This window comes from Alligator sinensis, unplaced genomic scaffold (genome assembly GCF_000455745.1).
Source record: "Alligator sinensis unplaced genomic scaffold, ASM45574v1 scaffold752_1, whole genome shotgun sequence".
Taxonomy (NCBI): Eukaryota; Metazoa; Chordata; order Crocodylia; family Alligatoridae; genus Alligator; species Alligator sinensis.
The window spans coordinates 1,017,636-1,038,636 of NW_005842000.1; the positions used below are offsets into that span (position 1 = coordinate 1,017,636).

General features: G+C 46.3%; 2 protein-coding genes across 7 annotated transcripts in view; both read left to right on the forward strand.

The window, feature by feature from the left end:
* Positions 1-5,524, forward strand: part of ARFGAP1 (ADP ribosylation factor GTPase activating protein 1) — a 23,205-nt gene extending 17,681 nt beyond the window's left edge. For 3 of the 4 annotated variants that reach the window (XM_014519010.2, XM_025201743.1, XM_025201744.1), the window contains 3 exons: positions 1,058-1,117; positions 2,816-2,892; positions 3,665-5,524. In XM_014519010.2, coding sequence (XP_014374496.1) covers positions 1,058-1,117; positions 2,816-2,892; positions 3,665-4,022 — 495 coding nt within the window. In that variant the 3' untranslated portion in view covers positions 4,023-5,524. The remainder of the gene's footprint in view (positions 1-1,057; positions 1,118-2,815; positions 2,893-3,664) is intronic. The other variant, XM_025201745.1, reaches the window with a different exon arrangement.
* A 2,667-nt stretch (positions 5,525-8,191) lies between these two features.
* Positions 8,192-21,001, forward strand: part of LOC102375277 (DEP domain-containing mTOR-interacting protein-like) — a 39,208-nt gene continuing 26,398 nt past the window's right edge. For all 3 annotated transcript variants that reach the window (XM_025201740.1, XM_025201741.1, XM_025201739.1), the window contains exons 1-5: positions 8,192-8,735; positions 11,207-11,326; positions 12,032-13,709; positions 14,724-14,821; positions 19,196-19,329. In XM_025201740.1, the coding sequence (XP_025057525.1) occupies positions 13,679-13,709; positions 14,724-14,821; positions 19,196-19,329 (263 nt within the window). In that variant the 5' untranslated portion in view covers positions 8,192-8,735; positions 11,207-11,326; positions 12,032-13,678. The remainder of the gene's footprint in view (positions 8,736-11,206; positions 11,327-12,031; positions 13,710-14,723; positions 14,822-19,195; positions 19,330-21,001) is intronic.

Sequence of the window (21,001 nt, forward strand, 5' to 3'; positions counted from 1 at the left end):
GGGGGGGAGTATATCATTAGCTCTGTAGGATGTGGGTTCATATCTAATGAAAAGTGTAGTGTCACCCAAGAGAGTCATTACTCTTTTATCTCACGTTCATCCAGTTGACTTGCCTTTAGTGAAGTGTCTTGAATCACAGAAGAGCATTTTAATGAGTTTTCCACTCTGTTATCCTGGATCTTTTTTTTTGAGAATAGAATCTCTGTTGAGAGAAATTTATCTTCTAATCACAATTTTTGTTTTTCCAGACATGGTAGATTCTTTACAGATACAGTTATCCTAGTTGTACAATGCAGCCAATGTACTGTTTTATCTTAGGGTGCTTTGCCCGTAGCTCTGCATCTTCCTGTAACTTAATATCCTCCATATTTTGGAGGGTTACTCTGCTGAGCAGTGTTGCACACCAAGTAGGGTAAATGGTGCAAAACTGCCCCTGGGTAGAATTCTTTTCTCTGATTCCTAGCTTTGCGAGTACCTAATTGACAGCAGCTAGCAGTGGTCTGGCTCCTATGCAACTGGCAAGTTACTTGTAGGCTTTTTTTGTTGTTGTTTTTAGCTGGTTGCAGGGTCTCAGCTGGTGAAAAGCATGCGTTCCAGTGTGCTTCAAATGATCAAAAGGCAAAAGGCTTCACAGTCCCATCAAAGTTTCCAGGAGGCTTGTGCCATAGTGAAAAGATGCCTGTTTTCAACCTCGTCTTATAATTGCCTTCATTTCAGTCTCCCCAGAGTCACGTTTTGTTTTATTTTATTTTAATAAAATACGTTCTTTGTAAATAGTGATGTAGTAAGTTTGATTGGGATTTTGGGTTTTAATGATCAGGGTCCCTATAACAGTGCCTTTTCAAAAGTCAGTGGAAAGTTCCTCTAGCTTCAGAGGACTGCCCATACTCAAGAGTAGCCTTCATATTTTGTTTTCTTAACATTGTCTAGCAAGTCAAATATACTGTGGCTTGGTTTTTACCTTGTGTCTCTCAGCTGTTATCACAAATTGTCCTGTTTTTCAGCTGTTGATGTCATTTTGTGTCACAACTAACTGCAGGCACTTTGATTCATCTAGGTGAAAGAGGGAAAACTTTTTGAGGATGTCACCGTAGGGGTATCTCAGTTGGCTACCAAGGTACGAGGAGGCCTGCCTGACCGTTAGGAGGCCAAATATTAAGCCAGTCTCCATATTCTTCCTCAAGCCCAGGTCATAGAGAGAAGGAGCAGATATTTTACTCCTTCCCTCTGTTTGTTTTGCTTGTATGAATACAGATAATCTGGATAAAAGATGCTCATGCCATTTTTAGCGTGACCACTTGATGCAGAGGTGAGTGTGCATAGCTGCAGGGACATTAATTAGAGCTCAGCAGCATCCTCATAATGATTACACTGAGTGTGTGACGCAGGCTCATAATCAAATTGGCAAACAAAATTCTGGCAGTAAGTGTGGGCCAAAAGAATATGGAGACAGCTTACATGAAGTATCTGCAATTCATGTTATTAATGTGTGTCCTTTTTTCCCCCCCATCTCTTCCTATTTTGCTGCCATTGCTTGGTTATGGGGTAAGTGCTCCTACAGCTGCTGGTTACAAGAGGCTTGCAGAATGTTATAACTAATTCAATAATTTGAACAGCCCTTTTGATGGTGATGTTTCTTCTGCCATGAGCAGCTGAAGTCAGCTTTGGAAGCCATTCCCCATGACAGCTTACTGCCAGGAGCTTTTCCTGCTTGAAAGGAAGGGAAGGCCTAAGTTTTTTTTTTTAGCTAAAAAGTGAATTTATCCCTTATCTGTTTTGCTTAAGTCCTAACAATTTTGTCCCCTCGGGACTCTACAAGTCTGCGAATCTGAGAACAGTTCCCATTCTCGGTGCCATTTCATGGCTTGCGATCCTGATCTCAGCACTACAGAAGATGATTCCTTCAACAGCAGCGTTCAGGAAAATCAACTTTTGGCCTGTCCATGGGAGCTGTAAATTGAAAAGACTTTAAGAAACCAGTTAATATTTACATTAGTAATCTGTGAACAAAGTTGGACCATGCATCACATGTGCTTGGTTACATGGTTTTGCTGCATTAGGAGTTCCTCTGGATTTGTATCAGTATAGCTGCAGTTGGAATCTGCACCCTGGTTTGAAGAGCTGCACCGCAGTCCAAATGACGTAGCAGTGACCAAAACCAGGTCCTGTTGCTACTCTTGATTTAGACGTTACTTCATATGGACCAGACGCATTCTTGAACAATATTAAGCTCCGGTTGGATTGAATAGTTTTGAACGGGGCTCCGTAACTTAAGGATTTTGAGTTAAATCCCTTTGAATAAACTGCCATGGGCAGTTTCTTTTCCTTTTATTATACCATTTTTAACACATTTGACCAAGTTTCTGTGAAGCTGTCAACTTTGGTCTTTGCCTTAAATAGACTCCGTAATATGTAGCTAGCTGCCCTGCTAGTGACCAACACCGAGCATTTTCTTTTTCTGGCCAGACAGTTTAGGCACAAACTTGGTCCTACGAAGTTGGGGCCCAGGGCTAAGCAGTATGGGCATTGTCTTTGCAGCATGCCCCAAAAGTGCAATGGTTTAAGCACAAGATGTACTTATCACTAAAAATAAATCCAGTTTAAATTGTCAGTTAAAACTATTGTTGGACTCCAAAGCAGGTGACTGGAATCGTGTGAGGCCACTTTCAATGCATTATCTTCATATGAATGAGGAGAACATTTTGCTATGCATTGTGGATTTTGGTAGAAATCTTTCTTATAACAAAAGTATCATCTTAGTCCAAACGAACGAGGCAAAGCACCGAGTGTGAAGTAACCACTGCTTCCTTTCTAGGTTCAGGGAGCTGGTAGTAAAGGATGGCGAGATGTCACCACTTTCTTTTCTGGCAAACCAGATGATCATCCTGAAAGGTATGGCCTTTGCCTTCTCAATCTCTTTTTAAAAAACATCAGAACATTTTTCATAATCCCTAACTTAAATTTCTTCTGCTGCAGTTTGAGGCCATTGCCCCATGTCCTGTCTTCTACAGCCATAGAGAGAACTTTCTTCCTCTTTATAATCTCCCTTCCCATATTTGAAGACTGTTATCAAATCCCCTCTCAGTCTTCTCTTCCTCAGACGTAATACTTTCAGCCTTTCCTTATAAAATATGTTTCCCAGGCCATTATTATTATTATTATTTTGGTGCTGTCTGGTGGTCTCTTTCCAATCTGTCCACACCTTTTGTGATGCAGTTTTTCTTTCATAATGTAACTGGTCATCACCTCAGGGTGTTCTACAAAGACTGCAATAGCTTATGACTAATTATTTTTTAATTTGTACCGAATGCATTGTATTTAATATTTCTAAGACTATGAATTACAGCTTAAATCTGGCTTCAGAAAAAATACTTCCAGCTCTTCTGCCTTGCTTCTCATTTTCATCTTCAAATTGGTTTGAGCAAAGGGCAGCAGCATCATTGTTTTCTCTGTTCATACTGGCTAATGTCAGAGCCCTAAAAGTAAATCCAAGAGGACCACTTTTTTCAGCAGAAGCACCTCATTTAACACGGTCGCATAGTTGGAGCTGGAGTTGGATAGTTTACTCTTAAGCAGAGAAATCAATCGAGTCATTTGAAATGAATGGAACCACATCTAATTATTTTTTTTCCTCTTTTTTTTTTTTCCCTTTCTCCCTTAAAAGACCAGCTGAGGGAGACAGTTACCAGAACAGTGGAGGAGAGGGCTACCAGAACAATAGTGTAGATCAAAGCTTCTGGGAAACGTTTGGCAACTCAGATCCACCCAAGGCTCATAAATCTCCAAGCAGTGACAGCTGGACATATGTGGACAATTCCACCGAGAAGAAGAGCTCTGATAGCTGGGATGTCTGGGGTTCGGGGACAGTTTCCAACAACAAGAACAGTAACAGCGACAGCTGGGAGAACTGGGAGACCAACTGGGAAACTGCAGGAGGGGAGAGCAAGTCCAAAAAAACCCCGAAGAAAACAAAAAAGGTGTCCTCAGGCACCGAGGATGGGTGGGATAACCAGAACTGGTAGGACTCTAGCCTTATGCCACATGGCTAAGGAGGGAGGCTGTGCTGGTTGATGGGAGGAAAAAACAAACAAACCACACACACACAACTGGATTAACATGGTTTTCTCTATTGACCTGTTCCCTTGTGCTTCCCCGTCATTCTCCTTTCTTCTATTCCAGTTTAGAAAAAAAATAGTGTCTGATTCTCATGTCCATATGAAGATATGGCTCTCCCATTGTCAAGGATGTCAGTAGATCTGTTCTCTTCACACTAGTGCTGTTGGAGCTGGGTATGCCAACCTCCTTAAATTAAAATCAGAGGAACAAATCAGTGCAAGCACGTTTTCTTGGCACGGTATTTGCATGTGTAGTTTCATAGGGTTGCCCGTCCAGCCTTCGTAACTTCAGAGAGCGCCTGGGGTGGAGAAGACAGGGAAAGGAGAGGAGCTATCTTCAACAGATGTCCAACATTCGTAAAAGTGAACTGCAGTTGCATAAGTACCAGTTGAAATGCCTTTCTGGATTGCTGGGACTGCATTCAATCTGGCAATTCAAAATGGCCATTAAAACACTTTTTATTGAACGTGTTTTTAAACTTTACACGGTTTGAGAACTTTTTAAAACTTTTTTTTTCTTTAGAGAGAATTCATAGATGAGAAAATCTAGGGCTAGATAATTATTTGTATGTAACCCACCATTTTGTCAGCCCGACTATATAGGGGTATTCAAAGTGGCACTACTTACACTCTTGCCCTTGCGCTTAGGCATTTACACAGTGCAGAATGCATGCAGGTGTGTAATGCACGGTTGTGGTGTATGTTACTTTTAATTTAACTATGATGAAGGGGCCTTCCTATGCCTCTCTAGCTTTCTTCCTTGCGGCCTCTTAATTTCATCTGCCATATTTGTTAAAATGAAACACTTTTCCCTTCTGCATGCCAGTGCGGCAGGGAAACTGGAGAAATCCTGGAACGGTAGCACAAAATGGGTGGAAGATGTGAGAACCCAATGTAACTATAAAGCTGGAGACAACCCACTTTCACAGTGGATTTAGCAGTGAAATTTTAGTTCAGTTTGTTAAACTTAGAGAAATGTATAATTGTTCTGTCACTTCGCCCTACCATTTCCTAGTACCTTTCTTTTTTTTTTTCTTTCTATTTCTGTTTGTTTCTTTTAAGAGATACTATTTCGAAGAGGCTGTTGGAGCCCTACTTATGTCAGCATTACAAAATGGAGCAGGATATGAATGCTGGAGTCAGGTGTCAACTTCAACCTTTTTTAGCTGCTTTGCATGATCTATAAACATAAACTTTTGCATAGGGAAAACGGAAATAGAAGAATTCAGATCTTATTTCCCTTAACAGCAAAGGTGCCTTATGTTGAGTATTTCCATATTGCCGATAGCTCTACTTTTTTTTATTGTTACTGTTCTGTAATGTTATACAAATGTGACTAAATATTTTGAAGCCACTTGAAAACTTCACATCATGGTGCCAATTGGTAAAGTCTCCTTCAAATGATAGCATGAAATTCTTGATCTGAACAGCTGTGAACCCTTGAGAGTGTGTCCAAGAAAATCTTTATATTGACTGTACGACAGATGACACTCGTGGTATGATGAGTTTTTTGCTCTCAAATATTGCTGCGTTTCAGTTTTCACCATGGAGAAGGTTCAAGTGGATGTGGGCTATAAATGAGGTGTCTTTAGCAGGCCTCTCTGCCCTCCACCCCCTCTCCCGAATCATGATTTATCCAAAAAGTATTACCGGCTTCTTGGTTTGTAGTCTAGGTAGCAACATCTGTATTTACACTCTGGGGAAGTGTAGGTCTTGCAGGCTTTCTTAGCTGTATAGTCTTTCAGCTGTTTTCTGGCCCCCACTTTTAAACTGCTGTCCTGACCTTTACCTCATTGGCTTTTTCTCATCTGTAGTGCCCTTTCAGTGATATGCGGAGAGACATGTGTCCTCTCGGAGAACTTTATGCAGTGGAGGTCATTATCCAGAGGGTGCTTGTGCCAGGTTAGTGTAAGGCCCCATGAGTCCCACTGAGGAATTATCATTGGCACAGTGACCCTTTTAATGGGGGAAATCTAAGGCCTCTGATGCCTCTTGCAGAACCATTGTCAAGAACACTCACAGCCTGACTCTTTATAAAAAGGTGACCTTTTATTCGAATTTGTCCTGTTCCAGAGATACTGTTGTCTTGGCTTGATTGCATGTTAAACACGTAATGATTTTTGTATTTTTAATGCATACTCTCCTATGACCTGCTGCTCTTGTCACTTGTCTGCTGCCCAGTTTGAACCTGTAATGCATGTTCTTTGAAGGCCATGCCATGTAATTCATGTGAAGTGATATTGCCCAGTCCTTGACTACCATTTAATCTTTGTGAAGTATTGCAGTAGTAGTGACAAGCAAAATGCATCTGTTCGGCTGGGTTGCCTGACTGCTGAAACTGTCCGTCTAAAGTGATGAGAAGCGGATTTAGCTTCCTGCGTGCATTTGGATTGTTATGTCTCTTTTGTCAACCTCCCCAAATAAGGGGTTTTTCCCCCTCCTTTCTTCCCCCCTAATAAGATGGGCTTTTATTTCTTTCTGTCTGATCCGTAATAACTTACTACGTGTGCATGCATCCTCGTATGCCAACATTTCATCCTTTGCCTAAATAAGGGGCTGTTTATATCACACTTGAAACTGTTTGGCACAGCCTAGTTTTTCAGGCTGCACTTTAAATTAGAAACCACACATGCCTGATTGGGTAGACCTTTGTGAAAATGATTTTCTTTCAATACAGGAGAAAATGAAGGAACATTTTTTTTTTCCACCCGTAAAGAAACCTTATGCTGTTGTGGAGGCATAAAAGTATCCTAGGACCATGGCTTGAGGATGGTAAAAAGCAGCACTGTACTGGGAGATACAGATGCAAAAGTAAAACTAGGCCTTCTGCTAGGTCCAGGTGTAAATGCAGTTCCATTTTTCTAGAACTGCTCAAATAAAAATGATTTTATTTTGGCCCATCTGTACCCAGAGTCTAGCATGAAGGTGAGGGATGGGGGAAACAGGACATTTTCTTCTTTGATCTTTTTGTTTTCTTGGGTTCTAGTTTCTTGGATAGGAGTTGGCTAAGAGAGCACCGTCACCGAGAGCACCGATCAGTTTTCAGATTAAATGAAACGGGGAAGGTCAGGGTAGGCGTGGAAGTAGTAATGAGCCCTCTCAGTTGTCACCCTTAACCGTTCTTGTCCCAGGCCCCGGGAACTGAGCTTTCTAATTCGTAGATGTGCCCCAGTGTTGTATTTGGGATGCACTGGCAGGGTGGGCAAACCTGTAGCATTGGTGCATGCTGTGCCTGTACTGCGGTTAAACAAGACTTTGGTTTCTAGGGCTCTCACTTCTGCACGTTTTCTTTCACTAACGCTGTGGGGGGCAGAAAAGCCACTGTAAAGACGTTGGAGAAGGAGGGGACAAAGGAGGTAGAAATCCGAGGCGTCTTCTATTTGATATTCCATTATCCAGCTTAACCTTCCCTGTGTTTTGGTCTCCATTTCATTGAAACTGATGGCTTCCTCGTTGGCAGGCTGAATTTCTAGAAGTAGCCTCGTGATCGGAGAGAAGATTTAGGACATTCAAGCTAAGTGCCATTTGCAAAAGAGCAAACCATGTTAGTTCTTGAGTGCTCCCAAACCGGAAACTGGACTTCCTCTTCCCAAGGGGTTAGGTTTTTAAAAGGTTTCACTTTCTCTTAAATCAGTCCTGAGTTATTTTGAATTTCAACAAATGCTTGGCCAACTCTTCCCTCATTCTAGAAATCTCAAGGATATTGCTGCTGCTTTTTTTTCCCCCACTCTGAACATTGTAACATTCCACAGGTTGATGATGTATTTATCGGTGTAAAAATCTGTGCAATAATTTAACAAGTGTAGGTGAAACCTCCTTTGTTGTCTAATGCAGGAAATTACTTAAAGATGCAGTGTCCCTTTTTGAGATTTAATTTAACAGTCAGTAGAAATATTACAAAATCCCTTTTGCCTTTTCATCATCCAATTTTAACATCCTTTTTTTTTTTTTTTCTTTTCCCAAAGAGGGTTTGAGTAAAAGTCGAGAGGCAGACTCTCATGCTTCAGTTTTGGACTGAAATGTTTTAGAGAGACAATTTGTAGAGCTGCTTATTGTTTTCATGCCAGCAGGTATTGTTTTCATGCCCGCAGGAATTTGGTAAATGAGGGGTACTGTATCTTTAATTTTCCTAATGTGTTTTATGTGAAGTTCACAGGAGTAGCAATTTCGGTGAACAGTATTCCTTGTACTGTAGAGTGGTACTGGACTTGAACTGCAGTGTCATCTATTAAAAGAGCATTACAATAAAGCAAAGAGAAACCGATGAGTGTGGTGTCCATCTCCTGAAGGGGCTGCATTCATTTTAAAAGAAGCTGCCATCTTTACATGCCTCGAACTGGACTTCATTACAGTGAAACGTGGCTTAAGCAAACCCTTGCAGGATATCCCCAATTTGCTGGTCTCTCATAAAAGTGAAGAAGGGTGTGACTCAGTTTAGTTGACACCGTGGAAGGAGTCCGGAAGCAGGAGCTCACTCAATGCGGACAGTGTAATTTTTTTACGATGTTCACTTGAAAACTCATTTGTGGCAATGGGCAACCTGAGTGACATGAGATAAGAAGGCAGCCAAGTGGTGTCATTCATGTCTGGTGCTGGAATCGCATATGTTCTTGACTGCAGGTTAGTGGCTGTGCATAGAGCACTTGTGTTCAGGGAACTTAAAAAATGAAGGGGAGGGGGAACCGCTGGACTTGGCAAGGAGGAGGTAAGGGGAGGAGCTAAACTATTTTTTAGCGAGTCCTATTAACATAATAGGTCCAGACCTATTAACATGGGTCCAGAGGAGAGCCACCCGCATGATTAGAGTCAGAGGAACAGGCCTGACGAGGAGAGGCTGAGAGGCACGGGACTCTTCAGCCTGGAGAAGCACAGGCTCAGGGGTGACTTGGTGGCAGCACATAAGGGGTGTGCATTAGGAACTGGGAGAAGGTCTGTTCACCAGTACACCCCAAGGGAAGGCAAGGTCTAAGAGTCACAAACTGCTGGAAGACCGTTTTAGACCGGACATAAGGAAAAACTTCTTTACTGTCTGAGTCAACAAGAGACTGGACTAGAAGTGGTGCAAACACCTACTCTAGGTATGTTCAAGAAATGCTTGGATGCTCACCTTGCTGGGCTCCATCCAATGCTCTCGCGAGGTCCCTTCGAGGCCTAATGTGTATGAAATCTATGAAACAAATCCTAATTTCTGAAATCTCTTTGTTTTAGGAATAGTTTAGGGTTGACCAATCTTGACTGAAAACTACTTGACTTAGGTTGTTCCCACGACAAAGAAGTGGGCCTCTGATCACGGAGTAGCTCCGTGCAACTCATTCAAAGACCAGCTGTGCGTGTTATCCATTCTACTACTGAGGGAAAAGAGCATTCAGCGGTTCTTTATCCGCTCCTGGCAGACATGGTCTTAAAGTAGCACCCCCTCCAGCTCCCTGGGATTCCCAGGCCGTTGACTTTATGGATCTGAAAGGAGCTGAATGTGTAGTGCATCCGGAGGGTTTCAACAGCAGCAGGCACCTGGGAGTATGAAATGGCAGGTTGCTGGGGAGAGCTTGGTGTTTCTCTGAAATAATGCCATGTGCTCTTGACTGTACCTTTGGGTTTCTTGACTGTTTCCACGATGCTCCTCTGAAATGAGCCAGGCCTCCTGAGAGACGCATGTGGTTGAGCCAGGAGGCATTCGGCTTCCATTGCTATTCCCAAACGGTGGCCACTGAGCACAGTCCTGCTGGGTGCAGAGTAGGCACTTGGATTGGGTGGAGCAGGCTGATCGCCGAAGTAGAAATGCTGGGATGCAGCCAAAGGGAGGATAGAATGGGCCAAAAATACCGAGAGGAGAATAAATGGACTCGGATTGGATTTTTACTGCCATCACAAACCAAAGTTTTCCTCCTGCAAGGGCCCAGCTGTGGTTGCCAGTCAGGCTTTCAAAGCTTTAAAGCAGGTAGCCTGCGTGGACCTGTGCAGCTGCTGGTGCTCACCTGGGTCCAGCGGGGCCTCGTCATGGCATCAGCGCTGCGAGGAAGGAAATATTTCCTCCCTCGACGCAGTTTGCTCATGGAGTCTAAGCAAGGTGAACCTTATCTCGTGCGTGGGTCCTTAATTCAGGCCGTTCCTCCAGGCTTGAAATTCGCCAGCGGGAGCCAAAGCAGCCAGAGACATGAGCTGCCTTTTAAAAGAGGGAGGAGTGAATAAGGATTAGAAAGCCTATTGTAAGATGACTCCCTGTGGAGACCAGTGTAGGGGCATAGATGGAGTCTCCCAGGCTATGCTGATGTTGGGGGCTGGCAAGTCCCCAGATGTGCCCCACCACCCTGAGCTCCCTATTCCCTGCTTGTGCAGGCAGCCCAATGCTATCAGCCTCTCGCAGTCTGCAAACCTGCCTTTGTTCATTCGAGCTTTGCTCAGCAGCATCCTCCCTCCTGCCCCCCCAAGAGACTCCAGCTTTGTCCTGGCTGTTGTGTCTTACAATGGAGAAACCCAGCTCCTGCCAACAAGGGGAAATATCCTCAGCCTGTTTTTTCAGCCAGATATTCTGATTTAAAGGGCTAAGGCCTAGTATTTGCAATCCTCCACTGGATTGCTTGGGGATGCTCTTTAAAGTGGGGGCTTTACAAATGTATTTGCACCAGCAATGAATACCCAAAGGTCAGCTTATGCCCATAGCCCAGGGAATTAGATGGTTAATAAATTGCCGCCACAATATTGGTTAAGATCAAAATCAGACTTAGGTCGTCATCCTCAATGAAGCCTTGTGGCACTGCCACTCCATTAACGCATGATGTTGTCTGTGAAGGTTTTAGAGTGAACAGTTGCTGTTTTAACTGGTATCTTTTTCAGATTAAAATTTCTATTGACATTAGCAATTCTTCACCACACCACTGCCATACCCTAGTGTAAGGCGAGTAGTTTGGAGGTAGAATTTTTGTAAGGACACAACATTGATCAGATCAACATTGACCTCCCACTCCGTGCCCCCTTCCTTCCCCCTCCACCCTGGTAGCAACGAAGGATATCTCTTGGGGAGGATGGAAAAAAGCCCAGAGTAAGTCCACATAAATAACAAGTCTTGCTACAATCTATGATGCCATTGACAGCGCACTGTGATGCAAACTGGAACTTCCTCAGTGAACAAAACCATATCGAAGCGACTTTCGACAGTGTGAAGGATCTTGGAAATGAAAAGCTCAGCCTTGCTGAAAGCTGCCTTTTGCCTGGTAAGTGGGTACTTCCTAAGCACAGCAGCCTCTTGTCTCCATTTGAATTTTAACTTCTCCCTTTATGCAGTTTGCTTGTCAGACTTTGCAGGCTGAACTTTGAAAACTTGGCCAAGTCTCTTTAGACCTTTGTGTGTTGTGGGATGTCTACCTTATGTCAATGCTACACTGCAGTCACAGCTTCAGCCTCAATAATTATAAAATTAACATTCTCCCAATGCTGCTCTGACGACACGATGTGCACTCGGGCAGCTAAATCTTCATCTGCAAAGTGCCTTTGTGAAAATTGGTCTCTGCCCTGTAACCACATCACCGTTTCAGACTCCTCCTTTTTATTGTTCGTGAGCTGACTCCTTTCAGGACTTGCACACCTCTCGATTTGCAATGATCTCTCAATTTGAAGTGCACTTCTCAATTTGTAATGATCAACAAAGGGATTTTTCCCCCCCTACGTTTCCAGAATTGGATGGGGTGGTGCATCTTTTCAGAGGAGTATTGCCTCCGCTGGTATGTCTGTGGAGCAAACCACAGTTGCGAGTGTAGCATGATGGCTTCAGTTATCTACTACAGGAAGGAATAGGAGAAAAGACCCAAAACAATGAGCTTTTGACTTGTGCAATCAGAGTGTGAGCTCTCTAGGGTCCTCAGGTCCACATTCAAGTTGCTGATATGCTAACGCCAGTGCTGTTCCCTTTGCTGCCCTAGTTGTACATGCTGGTTACGTGAAGGGTCCGACTGTTGCCTCTTGCCCCCCAAGCATGAAAATACAGGCCAGCCCAAGAGTAGCAGGTCTTCCTGGGCCTGTGGCCCATTAGGTTTGCTTGATCACCCCACAGGTCTCACGTGGCTGATGGCTGCTGTATCCTTTTCGTTCAGTCGTTACCCTGTTGATTGAATCGGTGACATGCAGGCGCAGGGCCCCACTGTCTGCTCTACAAACCTGCAAAGGCACCGAGCGAGCCCTTTGGGAGCTCCCCTGCTGTGTTTGCAACCATGGGCACGTTGAACTGGTTGTGGATGACAAACCCATCCCATTTCCCTTGATTTCCACCAGAGGGGACTCTTTTCCTACCTGGAAACTGTGTTTAAAGGCCGAAGCGGTCCACTAGTGCTAGCAGCTTGCTTGTGCCTCTCTCCCTGCCCCGGTGCTTGACTTGGCGTTCAGATCGGCTGCTGTGCTATTTATTTCTCCCTTATTGCTGTGGATCTTGCAGGGGGTGAATCTCCCTTCTCTCCAGCTGAGCTCTTGCATCTTACTAGGTGAAGCTGGTTTCCAGGCTTAAATAATGTGCGTGTTTGGCACGTGAGAGTTATCTTCGTTTCCTCCCATGCTCCTCAGCCTCTCGTACACAGTGGTAGGCCCCATTTCTGGCAAGCAAAGTGCAAGACTAATTACACTATCATTAGTGTGTTCTTGTGACATCATAAAATAGGCCAGGAGTACCAATGCCAAGTGATTATTTCTGTTTCCAAAGTGTCTGGAGCTCTCCTATCCCTGCACAAGACTTGGCTTCACAAGCAGAGGCGGCCCTCATCAGACGTGCATCAAGGAGCTCGGAGAGGCCCAGTGACACAACGGGCGAGCGCTGGGCTGCGAGTCAGCTGGGAGTCTCTGCTACTTGCCAGATACAGGTGGTCTTGGGCAAGTCACTTAGTGCCTCTGGGGCTTTCTTTGTCCTGCCTCTAGTCTGTCAACAGTTGAGAGCGGAGGCTCTGTGTGTGCATGTGCTCTGCCCAATGCACTGGAGCCCTGATCTTGGCTGGGGACTCTGGCTGCATCATAATAAGAATAAATTGGCTCAAGGAAGAGGTTGCGACTTCCCCCTACCTTGCCATAATCACATTTTTCTGCATGGGCAGCACAATTCACAGTCAGTCAATGGGACATCTCTGCCTCCCCAGCCCTCTTTCCTTGCAATTAACCCTTTTGCTGTAAAAATAATAGCGGCCATCTCTGCTGCAGGGTCTGCAGGGACATGCCATATTCCAGGGGATGCATGGAGGTGACGAATGCAGATGGGGATGGGTCGGTGTGTTTGGGGTTCTGGGAGAGGTGCATTTTGTTGTCACCATCATTGCCTCTTGCTGGGGGAGCAGGAGTGGAGTGTGCTATGGTGACAGCCCACTCGGCCCTCTCCTATGATACCGTGACCTCCTGCACAGACCCCAATTTTGTCTTAGTGCAGCCAAGTCATCCTTACAATCACCATGCTCCCTGTCTGGTGCTGCACTTCTGGAAATGCTTTTTATCACGAGGATCTTCCTTAATCTGGATATGCAGGACCTCTGAAACAGATGCACCCACTTTCTCATGGAGTGCCCCACTTGGTTTAAGGAGAAGTTTCCATTTTGATGGGTGTGAACACAACACTCTTACACTGGGGTAAGTCATGCTGGTGTCCAGAGTGAGCATATAAATTAACCAGCTCTCTAGAAGTAACTGCTTTCAGTAGGCCTTGGGTGGTGGGGAGCTGGAAATAGCCTATTTTCTATAGGCAAAGGGCTCTCCCAGGATGACACTAGCTAGTACACTGCAGAGACGGGAGTATAACTTTATCTTGGAACCAGTGCAAAGCTGTAGACCATGTATCCAGTCTGACCTGTGTTATTTGACTGCATATGGCTGGCAGTACTGTTTCCACAAAAGAAAGCACTATCTGTTGAGCTAACTTTGCCTGTGCCTCACCACTGCCTTCAGCAGGGCCCAATACATACAGGGCGTGTCTACACATGCGTTTACTGCGCATTCAATTTACTGCGCAGTAAGCGGGTTTAGGTTGGCATCTATACATGCAGGCATTAAAGCGCGGTAATGCTGTGTGTGGACCGACTTGGGACTAACTTTAGTGTTACTGTGCAGTAAGGTGTCTACACATGCATTACTGTGCAGTAACTAATTGGGTGTACATTTGATATGCAGGGATCAAATTTGCGCCCAAGTTGGTGTGAAGTGCCATATTTACTGTGCAGTACGGGTGCATGCCTCTACTGCACAGTCATTCTCCATTACTGCACAGTACATGTGCACATATAGATGCACCCACAGTGTTATTCTCGGGACAAAATGGGAGCCAGTCAATGTCAGGAGAGTCTAGCCTTAGATTTCTCACTGGTTAATAAGGAACTGTTGAAGAGCAGGTTGGTGTCTGTCAGCACCATGCAATCAATCTTCCCCACCTCTCTGGGCCTTGAGAAACACCCTGTCTAGTCTTCTGGAGCCTGAGCCAGATTAATCCAGGTACTGGGACAACTTTGTCCTACTGTCCCAATGCAAACCCATCTTCAATTTAATCCTGTCATGAGACGGTGCCCTGGGGTCAGTGGGTTTCATGGGTGAGTTTTAGGGCTAAGCACTCTGCTGTCCCTGCAGACATGGGCCTCTCTTTTTTTTTTCTAGTCCGGAGTTGCAGTGCAGAAACCAGTGGGTTAAACTGCCAACAGCTGCAAGACTGGATCAGGAGCAACACAGCCAAGTATAAACCTCTTTGGAAAAAGGTTAGGAGAGGGGGTGGTTTGTGAACAATGCCCTGCTTTCTATCAGCCCTTCCTGCTGGCCTGGCTCCAGAACAGGTTAAACATAGTCTATATGAGACAAAGCACTGTATCTAAGGAGTATGGCCTCCGGCAAAAACAGTTTGCTATTGGCTGGTGAGGGGTGGCCTCGGGGATCCGATTGTGCCGGCGTTGGCTGGGAAGAAGAACACTTATTGCTAATCTGAATAGAATATGGTGAAGAAATAATGAACGGCAATTGCTAGAGCCAGCTGGGAGCGTGGCAATAACTTAACGTCATTGCGCAGCCAGCCCCCTTAGCCTGCTTTGAAACAAGTCGACAGCTCCCTTGTCCTGACATTTACCTGGATTAGGCACAATTTCATTCACTGATGGCTGTTAACCTCTGTCAAAGGTGGTGCTAGTGGACTGCAGTAGAGGATCTGTCATGGTCTCTTCCAGCTCTGCCTTCCTCGGAGGCGTTGAGCGCTGGCTGGAGCCAAGGTTGGGTTTGACGAGGCTGTGCCAATGCTCCTGCTGGGACTTAAAGCCAGAGGTTGCAGCATAGACAGCTTTATCCTTCCACTTAGGGCCAGATTGACTGTCCTGTTTGGGGTCAGGAAGGAATTTTATCCCATGGTCACATTGGAGAGTGGTGAGCTTAGAAACAAGAGATCCAGTTTGCTGGTGGGCCTCTAATGAGCTACCTTAGTTGCTAGTCCTCCAGCGCAGGAAAACTTCAGAGGACTTCCTCTGGAGAGGAAACCTAAATGAGGCATGCTGGGGTATGCACGTGCATGATATCCTAGCATTGCAAAATAATGCTTGCCCTATCTGTTCAATGCCCTCTCCTCTATGCAACTAACTGGCAGCTAATTAAGTCTCGCCACATCTCCATGTGTGGTTGAAGGAGGTTGGGAAGGCAGAAACGGGCATCTTTTTCAACGATCTCTGGATAGCTGTAGGATAGCAGATGTCTGTAGGGTGGAGTTGATCACCGGCTTGGTGATGCCCTGCAATGCTACCTCAGGCTTTCAAGAGATGCTGCCACGGTAAATGCATTCTTGGGGGGAAAAAAGAACGTGACACTGACTTCTGGGCATGTTTGGCTCTGCGATGGGTCGTTACTATCCCTGCTTTTATAGGGAGAGGGAAAAGCAATGGCTTCCTAAGGGATATGTATAAAAATGTGTGCATCTCAGTGGGCAGGCAGCAGGGAGCTTGCCTGATTAGAGGGATTGGGTGCAACTGCACGAGGAACTGAGCAGTTAACTTGGAGTATTGACCCTTAGCAAACGTAACCATGGGGAATTTGGCCTGAGTCCTTATTGGAAAGGCAGCAACTTTCACCAGGTCTGGCCCCGTTGGTGGGGAGACAGGTGGATAGTAGTCCTGGGGTAGAGCTGGCTCCCTTGTGTAGACAACACTGTGTGGCCTCCCTTTGCATTGAGCTGGTGCCCAGCAGCACCCCTTGGAGTCCTTGTAGAAACTGTGCTTTATGAGCTGAGACCTTGAATCACTTGTTGGCAACTCCTGCTTGTTTTAGTAGCTTAAGCAAGACTAATTTAGATGAGGATATGTACAGAGCCAAGAAACCTTTCTTCTTCACATGCCATGATGGAAGAGGTTAGCAGCACTTTCAGCTGCTACTAGGCCAGCGAATCATTCTCACTTAGATGTGGGAGCTTGTTCTGAAATGGTTTCCTTTGGAATTTGTATTTTTTGGAAGAAGCTTTGAATGAAGTAAAAATTAAAAAAAAAAAAAAAAAAAAGCACTAGCTCAATGGTATAAACTGGAGTGAAGAATAGCCCCTTCCCCCATTAGCACCGCAGTCGGGGGGCAGGTTCCAGTCTGAATCAAAGCTGCCTTGCAAACAAAACCTCAGTGTGTAAAACTGATTACAAGGAGATGGGAAGGGACATTCCTAATTGCTGAGTGAGCCGGTTCTCTTACTTGGTTATACAGGATCGCAGGAAAGTTGGGCTGAAAGGGATCTCAAGGGGTCGCATCTAGTCTAGCCCCTTGCTCATGGCAGGATCATCCAAGCGTCTGTCTAACCTGCTTCTGAAGACCTCCAAGGATGGAGATGCCACCACGTCTCTGGGTTGCCTCTCCCGCTACTGAGCCACCCTTACAATCCTTCAATGAGAGCCCTAAATACCTGCATGGCACTGGAAAGTCTCAGCCATTGCAATAGCAATGGAAATTGTAAGCAGATGCCATGAAAGGCACCAGTGAGGGCCTTCTGCTGGGCTCCAGCCCTCCGTCAGCAGCATCTTCCTGCAGACAAGGGGTGTCTGTGTTTCCCCAGGTTTACGATGTGGTGCAATCAGCAGGGCAGAGACGAGGCCAGGATGCACCCTGTGGTGCTTAGAGGCATATAAAGGGCCTTTTTGAGACAGTTGAATGCTGCAGCTTATTTGCCTTGGACCGGAGCAGCCTGACCACAGGAGAGTTGTTCAGCTGACTGGGTTCGCTGCTGCATTAGCATCAAGGGCACCATCGCTTCCCCGTGGTTGGAGAAGGGACTGGCCAGACGTGGCCGTTTCATGACTGGGAGGTTGCTGTGTATAGCTGTTCTTCTGCATGGCTGGAAATCTCCTGTTTTGCTCCTCTGTGCTCACCGTTGGGTGACTCTGGGTAGGGTCTGGAGGCAAATGAGGGTGCATGGCATGATTCCTCACAGCAGCCTGGATTCAGCTCATGCTTGCATCCCACTACCCTCTTGTCTTGCGCTCCCATTTGAGATCCAGCCCCTCTGCACAAATCTGAGTCGGCCAGGGGCTGTGGGGCCCTGCTTTCCAGAGAGCCCCTGGGGGCTTCCTCCCCGAGTCCTGTCTAACACCCGCAGCATTACAAGCAAGCTGCCCAGCAGCTGCAAGCTTGTCTGCCGAGATTTGGTGACAGTTGGGGAGGATGACACTAATGCCTCTTGTTGGGAAAGACCGTGGAGGAATGGGGCGCAGCGGATAAGCTGGGCAGTGACAGGAGCTGGTGTCCAGGGGAGGCTCCTGCTCTACTCAGATGCCATTCCCTGACCACAAGCCATGGGTAGTGATTTAACACACAAGGTCCTTCGGGGCTGCCAAGGGCTTGTGGTTCCCCTGGCTGATTTGCTGCAGACAGCACACACAGCTCCCCTTGTGAGTTCAGATCTGCCTCTTCGAGCATCCCACGGGCTGGCTGCAATGCTCACCGGAGCTTGCTTTATAGCACGTTTGAAATGTCTAGTTGGGAGGAGCCTTGCGGGTCCCTGAATCCAGACCTCTGCTACCCCAGGCAACCAGGTCATTGAATCCCTTCCCTAAACCTATCATCTCTCACCTTAAAACTCATTGCCTCACATGGTCTTATGAACCGTCCCAGAGCCTCACTTTTCTGATGCTTAGAAACCTAGTTTCCACCTAAATATATTTATGGCCAGTTTATACCTTGTTGTTCAGATTGGTATGGACTTGGGGAGGGGGTTGCCTTCCTCTGTAGTGGGGGCATCGCCCTCTACCCGGTCTTTTAAGCATATATTAACCTTTCATAGAAGCAGGATGTTCACTTTCACATTCAGCTTCACTAGATCTTTTCCATCCCTGGAAGGTGTTTGTATAAAAGCAATCCTATTCTTTCTCAGCCTTCCAAATGGGGCGTTAGTTCCATTTTAGGGATGGCAAAACTGAGACCAACGTGCAAAGCAATTTGTGCCGGGCTCCACTGTGGAGTTGTTGCTAGTTCAGCTCGTGTAGGATGAAACCAAAGCTAGCCATGCAGCGATGAGTAACTCAGTGGTGGTTTCCAATCTCATATTTTTCCTACCTGTGTCTTGTCCCATTCATCTAGAAAGACCCTCACTGCAGCATTCAGACCTGCATTCCCGCTGCACAATGGGAATTGTTTCTGGTGTTCCCATTCAAAGCCATGCAAACCACATGAAGGGCCTGACCTGCAAACTTCAGCCTGTGTGAGGGCTGGAGCTGAGTTTAATGACCTAATTGAAATGCATCTCCATCCATCAAAGCCACAGGCTTGGTCCTCTGGTTTGGGGGTACCATTTAGCTCGTTTTTGTACGGTGAACCGCTGCTTAAGCTGACCTAATTAAACATGGCATCTGGTTTATTGCTGCTGCTTTATTAGGCTTTTAATTGAAGCAAATCTCCCTAGCTGGCATGGCTTCTTCCCTTGGCCCCTTCCTCACTCTTCCCTGCATTTGCTTTGCAAGTTTTCCTTGCTCTGTGTACTTCTTTTTTTTCCTCATTTCTGCCAGCAATATTTTTCACTCCCAATTGAGTTGATGGGAATATAGCAGTGTGTGTGTGTGTGTGTTCAGTGTCAGTGATAAACTTAATTAATCAGCTCCTGATGCTAGTTCCCCTGCCCCTTGCAGACAGAACAGTATTGCATCTGTGTCCACTCCAGACCCCAGGGAAAATGGGACTTCAGTGATGGAAAAGACCAGCAACAGCTGACATGGAAACCATCCCTGGGACCCAATGGCCAACAAGTAGCAGGACCGTACAGGTATGTGTGCTGGCGCAGACCCACCTGTTGCCAGTCAGGGCTTGATTGTATGTGTGCTCCACTTCAGTGGGGTTTTTCATGTGTGTAAAATTAGGCTTCTGCATAAATCCTTGCACCTAACTTGCACCTAACTCCATTGGACACCTAATTACCTTTGTGGGTCCAGGCCTTGGTTGCTTGTTATCAAGACCTACAAACACAGTGCCCAGGTAACTCCATGTTTGACTGCTCAAAGCATTATTTCGGCTCCTTGTTCCAAGTGTGAGTGACTGCTCTTGGTGTGAAGAAATGCCTCGTGAGCTCGGACCGTGGGCTTCAGGGCTAGTTCAAGGGTAGTGGCTGACTCTAAGCTCACTACTGAACTAAGTTGTTCTGCCCTAGATGATCACACCTCCTATAATAAGCTGGATAAAGATTACACACTTAATCAATGGGAATGCCATTTACTTATGTCATTGCTCGGTTTGCCCCTCAAGGCACCTCCCCGTGCCTCAGATGTCTAGAAGAGGGCACTGACATAGAAGTGACCATGTCCTGTTAATTTAAACCCTGTCCATATTCCTTATAAGAGGACAATCCCAAATGAATGATCCACCTTACGGGCAGAACTACACAGCATGAGACCCCGAAACCTTTGTGAGACGCTTTGGGGCACCACGAGACCCCCTAAAGCTTTGTGAGATGCTTTGGGGCACCACGAGACCCCCCTAAAGCTTTGTGAGATGCTTTGGGGTAAGGGAGAGGAGCAGCGACGGCCCTCTGGATGCCAAATCCAACTTTAAACCTCAGCCTTACCAGAGCTAAGAGAGGAGTTTCTCTAGGCAGCAACAGGCAAAGGCTGGCAACAGGCTTAGGGTGTTGTTTGTCCTTTAGGAGCAGTCGTCTGGCTTCCCACCAAGCCAGGTAGAACCTGGGATTTTTTTTCCATCCAAAGCCAGGCTCGGGGCCGAAAGGAAGGAGAGCAAAAAGCAAGGATCAGATTGCAGCAGGCTCCTCCTCCAGGCAGCAGGTTTCAGGAGCAGAACTACCTGCGTTTACCTGTCAGACCGTCCAGACCTGGCACCACCTACAGTGCCCATGGGCAGGGACTCCTAAAACAGCTGCCCTCAGCCTAGTCCAGGTACTCTCGTGCAGCCGGGAAGCCCTTCCCAGTGGACTGACGGTTGCTCTGTAACGCAGAGAGGGAAAGGGCCATCCAGAGGAGCTGTCAAACACTCCCTGAGTGGCCCTGGCAGAGCGCTGCTTGCACACACGCTGAACACTGCCGCTGTGTGAGCACTCCTCACGTGCGCCGGGGCCAGGATGGAGAGCATTAGCAACGGCCTGAAGAAGAAAGCCACGGAGAGACAGCACAGGGCAGAGGTGCTGATTGCCGGGGAGCAGCTGAGGTAGGATGTGCTCAAACCCGGGGGAGCGGGAGCAATCCCTCTTCTCCCTTCTGCTTAGACACGGCCTGGCTTGACTGGTTGATCGGGAGGTTTGTGTGTGGGAGGTTTGCAGGAAAGAGAGAGAAGGAGGGGTGGAAAGACTATAACACATGTGCTTGAACTAGTCTCAAGGGGAGTCCTGCTGCCTGCCTGCCTGATACCTTCCCCCTCCTTGTTTCAAGATGCTTGTTCAGTGCAGCGGTCCTTCGGGGCCAGAAACCCCCTCCTTTTCCCAGGGGTTACCT